The sequence below is a fragment of the Ochotona princeps genome, chromosome 4 (assembly GCF_030435755.1).
Source record: "Ochotona princeps isolate mOchPri1 chromosome 4, mOchPri1.hap1, whole genome shotgun sequence".
NCBI classification, from domain to species: domain Eukaryota; kingdom Metazoa; phylum Chordata; class Mammalia; order Lagomorpha; family Ochotonidae; genus Ochotona; species Ochotona princeps.
In genome coordinates, this window is record NC_080835.1 from 9,530,141 (window position 1) to 9,538,564 (window position 8,424).

Below are 8,424 nucleotides of genomic sequence, written 5' to 3' on the forward strand. Positions count from 1 at the left end.
GCTGTTTTTATTCTGCATGATGGGTGTCTTTTGGAACACAGTCAAGCAGCTACTACATTTGGAAAGAGACTGTGTTTCAGGAAGAACTATGGGGAGAATTCAAGCTAAGGGAGTGTAGTATGGAGAGCAGATGTGTCTGGAAGAGGGCTCAAAGCTGCAGAGTTAAACTGCGGCAGCCAGACCAAGCTGATTGTTGGCCCGGTCAAAGACAGTGAAGTACTGGCGGATGAAGACATCACCCAGGATCCAGAGTTCGCCGGTGGAGGTGTCAAGGTTCATGCCCTCGAAGCCACTGATGCAGTCGTCATCTTCCTGCAGAGCAGAGAAGGAAGAGCATGGGAGAGTGGACAGTGGATCCGGTGACAAGAGCTACTCATAATCACCCTGGGTTCCTTGGTGTGTCTGTAAGTTCTATGCCCAGAAGGGATTCCTAGCTCAGTGTCCAGGGCTTTGGTTGCTGCTGACCTGGATGTACTGGTACTAGTTTCTCAGTGCACTCTAGGTGTTCATACATTGCTGGACATTGTGCAGTGTCTTTGGCAGAGCTGCAGTCCTGGCCTTTGTAATGCCAGCTTCCATAAAGGATGTCTGACATCCGGATGAGTCAGCCATTCCCCTCCTTGAGTTCCTAGATATAGCTGTGCCTGTAGGTAAGACTCGCTGAGGAGAGGCTCAGGTGTGAATGCTTCTCACTAGCAGCAACAGTCACTAGGATAAATGGATTTTTCACTTGACACTCTAGGGCATATTCTTGTGGCTCACTAGACTCAGATGTGGTCACTTTCAGGGAATGACACTAAGCACAATCTGCGAGTGGGTTGATCCCACATGTGTGGTTTTGAGATGAAGAGTTGAAAGCTGAGAATGGTTGCAGTTTGCTGAGTATTAAAGGGCAGGTCATTGAGACTCAGGACTGAGGCACAGATCTGCCTGGACACAGTCATTTTTTCAGGTTGTCATCGTCTGCCTCACTTTTCCTTCAGGGTTTTCTTCCAGATTCTCATTTGTGTGTTGCTTATAGATACGCTGTCTCACTAAATGTCCTACAGAGCAGGTGGCATCAACCTCTTGTGAGTGTGCTGCAGAAATATGCATTACTGCGTGACAGGGCACAGTGGGTGATCACCTGGTGAAGTGGCTCATTCCAGCCTGGTCCTGTGGCCCTTACCTTCAGGATATAGGCACTGGCAGGCAGAGGGTACTGAATTCCATTGATGGTGAAGACAACATCGGGCAGGGAGTCGATGGCTGAGCAGCTGATGGTACCCTGGCAGGCGTGAGGATAGGAGTATTAGCAGGGGCTCATTCCTCGTGCATGGGACTCCCAGCACTTGAGTCTAGAAGAGAGCATCTGGGGATGGACTTGCCTCTCCCAACAAGTTCTCAGAAGCTCCGATGTAGCTCTGGATGCTGGAAATGGCACTGGTGGGTCCAGCCAGCAGAGAGGTGCCCGTGTCAATGATGGCCTGGCAGCTGTCTGCGCAAGCAATGGTCTCTCCGTTGATGGTGACGCTGAGGGTGAGAAGCAAGGAATTGTTTCATGAGTGTACACAAGTTATGTGTGTGATCTACTTGGATGTACCACGGGGCATTCAACACTTGGGAAGTCAGAGTACAACTTGGCTTGTCCAGGATTGACCTGAGCCGATTTCCTACTCATTTGCTCCTTATCCTATACCTTCAGTGACATTCTTTGTAGAGAGGAAGGCTGTGTGATACTTCCCATGTTGCCTAAATGTTGAGAGTTGTGTAGAGTTGGCTTCAGCCACCTGGTCTGAAATGCTGGCAGGAGAAGCTGCATGATTGATCATCAGCAAGTGACTGTCTTGGACCTTGTGTTGGACCTGGGTTCCCTCGTGTAGTGTCCTCTCTGTCCCCCAATCTCCTTCCTGGGCTCTCTTTGGTGTGCCCATGTTTCAAGTTCCTTCTTTGTTGGCTATCAAGACAGTGAGTCACCTGTGACTACAGCAAGAAATGAGTTCAGGGTCCAGGTCCTGATCATTCGGCATCAGTGTGGTCTCACCTGTCCAAGGTGAACTGCCAGTAGCCCTCATAAGTGACAGGCACCCAGTTCAGACTTCCCGTGTAGTAAGAAGAATCGATGCCACCAAACATCACCAAGCTGCCCTTCTCATCATCACTGTGGGAGAGGGAGAGAAGACATGAACTCATTCATTTGCTACATTTCTGTTCTGTAAAGCCTAGGCACCTCCCTAGCTAGATCACCCATGCATGCCAAGAGCTGTGTTAATGTGACATCATGGTACATTTCTTGTTTAACCATTTTCAGGTAGTGGTCATTATTATTATTTGCATATTTACCTATTTCAAAGAAATCTGAGGCTCAGAGAAGAAAGCAACTTGCTCAAGATTGCACAACTGGAAGTGTTAGGCATAAGGAGAGCAAAGATATTATGGTTCCCAAATATGCTTTTGTTGTGTTAAGATCCTCATGACAGCTGCCCTGAGGGCACAAGAGATGTGAATGTGGGCCATTGTTTGCTCCTCAGCAATCAGGGGCATGGTCGGTGGTTCTCAGCCAGGGCTGGTGATGCCAATGTCTGGAAACATTAGCCCTTTTTTCACATGTGTGGGCAATCTAGCAAAGTCCACTTGTCTGTTTCCCAAATGTCCCCAAAGCTGTACTGGGCCTATGTTGAAGCTATGAACGTGAGCTCAGTTGTTCTCCTCTGGGAACCCAAGTATTTGAGCCATCCGCAATTTCCTACCAGAGTGGGCAATATGGGGAGGCTGAAGTGCGCAGAGTGGAGTGGGGACTCCAATCAGGAGGTGGATATGGCAAGTGGGTACCTGAAGCAATATCTGAACTCACACCCACTGCCTCACTGTAGTTTTTAATCTCATTTGGCATGAATGTTTAGTCTGTCCTCGAAAAATCCACTGGCTACTAACATTTAAGCTTTGGAAGTTCAGTGAGAAATATTTCAGCTGGTCAAAAACAGTGAATGCAGATCACTGTCAAGGGAAAGGAGGAGGACAGAGAGAGAGAGAAAGAGACAGAGTATTGGCTGCATGATTGCTCAAAGACATCCTCCTCCACACCTTGATGGTGACACTTAACATTGTGTGCTTTTGAAATCATCCCTGTCTTGGTGAGCCTGAAGAAGTTCATTTGTGGGTCTGGTGAAAGTATTCAGTTTGGTAAGGGCCCTCCTTAGCGAACATACGAGCTCAGGTAGACAGAGAAGAGGTCCTGGGACACCAGGCCCTCATTCCACATGTTGTCAAAGACGGGTGTGGCACCAGAGGCAGCGATGCTGGGGTAGCCCAGACCCAGGATGCCATCAAAGGGAGCAAACATGAAGGTGATGCCAGGCTCTGTCTTGCTCAGGCCAAAGATCTGGTTGGTGTCCTCAATGCTTCCAACCTGTGTAGGAGAGAGAGAGAGAGAGATGGTATCATCCATGAGCACAGTCCAGAGAGCACAGTTGGACCCCTGTGCTGGAGCTATAGCCATCATGCTTGATTTGCTGAAGGACTGAGCTTGCAGGACATCAGGCTGATAAGTGGGGTGTTTCTGACTGCCCACAGGACATGTCAATGACCGCTGTTGCTTGTATGACCATGTGTGTGATTCCGTATGAGATTCTGCTGTAAGAGAGATGAAACTGCAACCCCAGCAAATTTTGTTCATTGCTCCCTGTCCTAGCAGTAGGGATTGTGGAAGTCTTGTGACTGGAGGGAGGTAGAGGAAATAGAAGAGAATCCTGTAGGCATTTTCGCCTTCCAGGTCTCAATCCCTGTTTGCTCCATGACATTCATCCCAGAGCTGGTGTGAGGGAGCCAGCTACCACTCCTTTTGCACACTTGGCCCTGTCCCTGACGTGTGTGCCACCTGTGTCTCATTGCTGTCTGGCTAACTGTGTTTGTTGCTTGTGTCATCATTAAGAACAATACTAATAATGTGAAGTTCTAATTGTGAATCTCTGGGCTCCCCACAATTTCCCTAGGTATTCTTAAAATGGGCATTGTGATGGAGCAGGGTCTCCAGGTACTCACTTTCACAGTGTCATATCCCAGGATGCCGGTCATGCTGCCAGTGCCATAGGTGATGGAGAGAGTCTCACTGGTGGCCTGGTAGGTGGAGGAGTCATCAGGGTTGAAGCGCTTGTGGAGGACTGCAAGTGAGGAAGTGACTCATTAGTACATGAATGGAAAGAAATGAGCTGGTAATGGCTTTCTGGTGTCCTGTTTCTTGTCCCAGGGTGAGTCACTCCAGAAGAACAACCTTTGCCCTAACATGACTTGAGGTGACCATTAGAACTCTAGTTCGCTGGATCCTGTAGTCAGCCCACACCATGTCACTGATGGACAGTCTCAGGATATCCCTTAACTTCCCCAGATGACCTCCATCAAACACTGAACACTGTCATAGGCCCCTCTGGCAGGTAATGCTCCATTATGGGAACCAAACATTACATGGGCACTCCCTGTGAAACAGAACACAGATCACATTGCTCCTAAGGGAGTGAAACTGGAAACATTGTGGTGACTGTCAATGATTAGATCTACCTGATGAACAATTCAGTGCCTGTTGTGTGTGTTTTGTGAACACTGCATTATCATTCAGGCCCTTGCACCCTGTCATTTTCAGGCTTTAAAAGCTCTCTTTTTGGACACCTACAAATTTTGTGCTGCTGGTGCACATTACCACGTCTGTTCATCCTTGTATGGCACACAGCCAGTTTTCCCAGTTTGACTCCTCCACATCCCTGATCAGCCTTGTTGTATGAATGCTGAGTGTCTCAAACAGGCTGAAGGGGAACTCTGAGAAGTGTCTGAGTGGTCAGGATTCCCAGGTTGTCAGCTGATGCCAGGATAGAAAGAGTGGGAGGGACCGTGCAGGTCCAGGTACTCACAACAGGCAAGGCTGGAGCAGTAGGTGGAGGGCACCCAGAGGTTGGAGGAGCCAGTGTCAAAGATGACGGTGAATTCCTGAGGGGGTGTTCCAATGCTGATGGTGCCAAAGTACTCAGCCTGCAAGGGTCAGGACAGCACAGCTCAAGGACACAGACGTTTACATCCAGGTCTTCCTGAAGACCATCTTCTCAGTTCACTGCTCCATCATCCTCTCCTGTCTTCTCATTTCTCCTTTCAGTGCTCCCTCATTCAAAGCTCAGCTCTTGTCCCCATTCCTCCTTGTAGTCTTCTCTGATGGCTTGCTGGTTTCCCTTGACTCTTCCCTGTTAAGTCATTTGCACCCAAGGCTCATGTGCTGTCCACTGTTAGCTGGTTGCCTCCCTGTGTTAGTCTCAGCCTCTTGTGTTGTGAGCTTCTCAGAGAACATAGTGCAACCTGTGGTAGCAGCAAGTGAAGCCTCAAGTGCACTTTGTTCATTTTCATATCAGGTGACAGAGGTCACTTAACCTTAGGGCTTGTGGAAATATGTTATTACTCAACTTTGGTGTTACTTGTAGATTATAAGATATGTCACCCTCAGTATTTCCATTCTCAGTGGCAGCACTTTAGTTCTTGCCCTTTCTACTCCACTTTCCCTGACATGTTGATAGAGAATTCAAGATGGATTGCAGGGCAAGGAACTTGCATTGGTTGTCCCTTCAGTTCATCTTTCAGAACTCTAGTCAAATGTCACCTGTGCAGGCCCATGAAAAGGCAAAGATGATTAAGTCTCTGCCTGCCTCATGACTGCCACTCTGTACAGGTATGCATTAAATTTCCAGTTGCTCCACTTCATGTCCAGGTCGCTGTTATGGCCTGGGAAGACAGTGGATAACAGGCCAAGTGTTTGGGCCCTTGCACCCATGTTATGTTCCCCACTTATGGCAGCTTTGCCTCATTGGAAAAACTTGTTTTCCTTTCCATGCTTCTCCTGCACTCTCTTGTTTCTTCTATATAAGCACTTGGCTTCTTATTGCCATGGGCTGGACACAAACTCTCCTGCTCTCAGGAAATCTTTTCCACCTCATGGAACCATGCATTCTTCTGTCACAGCTCCCAGGATATGTCTGTGCCCTCCTAGAGCAGCTGGGCCACTGAATGACAACTCCTGTTCGTAGCCTTTTTCCTAGTCTGGCTTCTTCCTGAGTTCAGAGATTCTCTCATGTCATCTTCCCCATGCCCCTAACATTGTGCTTCCTCAATATTTTCCCCTTCAAAAAAATACCTGACATATAAGCTGGGACAGAGTATACATATTGAAGAAATGAATGATCATAAATGAGAGTGATAGTTCAGATTGCGAGTTTCCCTGAGTATCCTTGGGCCCCTGACATCAGTCAGCTGTCTTGACTGCCATCCCAATTCCCCATTCATTCTCCAGCCCAGTCCGTGGTGCTGCTGCTATTTCCATTTGCCTATGCACTCACATCCATGTAGTTCTCCATTGTCTCAGTGGACGTGGAGGCAAAGGCATCCTTGGGGAAGTACTTGGAGGCCGGGTTGGGGCTGTGAGTCTTGAGGTAGTCCTGCAGCAAGCCCTTCTCAATCAGGTTCTTCCTCAAGGACTTCTTTTTGACCAGAGGAACCCTGGGCAGAGCATTGAGACAGTCCCAGTTAAGGGATGATTGGTTACTGGCTAAGGATCCTGTCCTGAGGATGCTGCAGAGGATGCTACAAATGCCCTATTACACAATGAAAGTGGCTTAAGAGAAGCAAGGAAAGGAGAGAAGAGAAGCTCCCATCTTTTGTGCAAAATGCACAGAGGGGAGGTGACTGCAATGGTGCTGAAACCACACCACAGCAGCTCTGAAGGACTGTGCTGTTAACCATGCCTACCATGTGGCCTCAGAAGGGAGGAAAAGGAGCCCAGGAAGACTCAAGATGCTGGAAAACAGGAAGGAAGGAATGTGTTCAGTAGGACAGATGGATATTCGGAGGTACTAGAGGGCTGGAGAGTTGTCCTTGGAGTTTTACATCCTGCTGCCCAAGCCCAGACTCACTTGTGGATGATGCACTCAGAGAGTGCCAGCAGGCCGAGCAGCAGCAGCCACTTCATGGTTTTTCCTGGCTCCCAAGTCAATGAGCAAGGCAGGATGAGTGGAAGGTGTAGAGCACCAGACTAGGGCCACTGCTTATATACATTCAGGCCAAATCCTCACTAATAACCCTTATCAGCAGGTCAATGCCACCAGCTGTTACACTCCATAAAGAAAATTATGATAAGACAGTCCCGCCTAGAGTCACGTTTAAAGAATTTACCTGCTGAGTGGCTTTCACGAAAATGATATCACACAGTTGGAGTACATCTGGGCAGGGCGGGGGAGCTTTCCAAGCTCAGTGTTTTGACAGAAGTGGTCAGAGATGTATAGAATTGGTCAGAGATGTATAGAACACAGCATCAATCCAATGTTGGAGAAGCTCAGCATACCCGGATTTGTCCCAGGTCAACCAACAAATGCTTGGGGTTTTTAGAGAGCAGCTGCTCAAAATAGCGATGTGTGCTATTTCTATAAAGCATGGGGGCAGTGAGAGGCTCGTTGGGCAAGACCCACACTCCTGTGCAGATTGTTTCATTGGGTATGTCTTTTGGAATCTGTGCAAACGAGTGTAGATTTGCCTTCTGTTTACAGACCCTGAGTCATTAATTCGTCTTCATGGCTTAGAATCTGTAATTCTGTTTGATAAGGAGGTCATAGAAACTCCAAATTCCCTGCCTCAGGCCATGTATAATGAAATTGTCTGGTACAGACTACCCACATTTGTGGGCCAAAGGCACTGTGCTTGTAAAACACAACATATATCCTTGGAACATTCATCCCTGGCAAGATACTGACATAGGGTGTGGAACAGAAGGTATAACCTGAAATGGCGGACACATTTGACAGTGTGATGACCACATGTTCAGCTATGTTGGAGCTGGACAACAATGTCTACTGGGAGTTTGGACAGTTTCCCCAGCACCACCAGCTCTGAGTTGCAGTTACCACCTTGTGAATCCTTGACTGAAACTATGGGTGTGACTGGGTGACCTGAAATGATCTTGATCAGAATGGCCTAAGTGTCTTAGATGATTCTTGGAGTCTCTAATATGGGGACCATCCATGAAGAGTTCACAGTGATATGTAGCTGGATTTACAGGGGCAGTTTTTGCAGGAATGAAAGGATTAAATAAGAGCGGGAGTTTGTTTTTGCCCTAGCCTGATCGTAGGACTGTGGGGGAGGTACCGTATTCTAAGCTGCAAGCATAATTGCTCAAGAGAAGAAAGGACTGCAGTGAGAAAGGGAGGCCTCTTGCCTGAGCATCTGTAGGTGTTTTGGATCCTACTGGAGGAATATTTTGAATTGAGAAAGACACTTAATTGAGAAAAACACTTAATCTTTTCACCAGAGGGAGAGTTTGAGTTCCAATGGGAGCCTGAAATGCCTAGGAAGAGAATTCAAGGAGTAGGACAGACATTCTTTAGGATGGCCCTGATGTGAGTGAAAAATTCTTTCGGATGTTAA

At 47.8% G+C, this 8,424-nt stretch overlaps 1 protein-coding gene across 1 annotated transcript; it reads right to left on the bottom strand.

Moving 5' to 3' along the window:
- Window positions 1-81: 81 nt before the first annotated feature.
- On the bottom strand, window positions 82-7,005 carry LOC131480048 (pepsin II-4). Its single transcript, XM_058662417.1, has 9 exons — window positions 6,921-7,005; window positions 6,348-6,507; window positions 4,881-4,998; window positions 4,021-4,139; window positions 3,189-3,388; window positions 2,024-2,140; window positions 1,368-1,512; window positions 1,169-1,267; window positions 82-312 (listed from the first exon to the last, which is right to left on the bottom strand). The coding sequence occupies exons 1-9, from the start codon at window positions 6,974-6,976 to the stop codon at window positions 163-165; spliced, it is 1,164 nt and encodes a 387-aa protein (XP_058518400.1). The 5' UTR covers window positions 6,977-7,005; the 3' UTR covers window positions 82-162.
- Window positions 7,006-8,424: the final 1,419 nt, after the last annotated feature.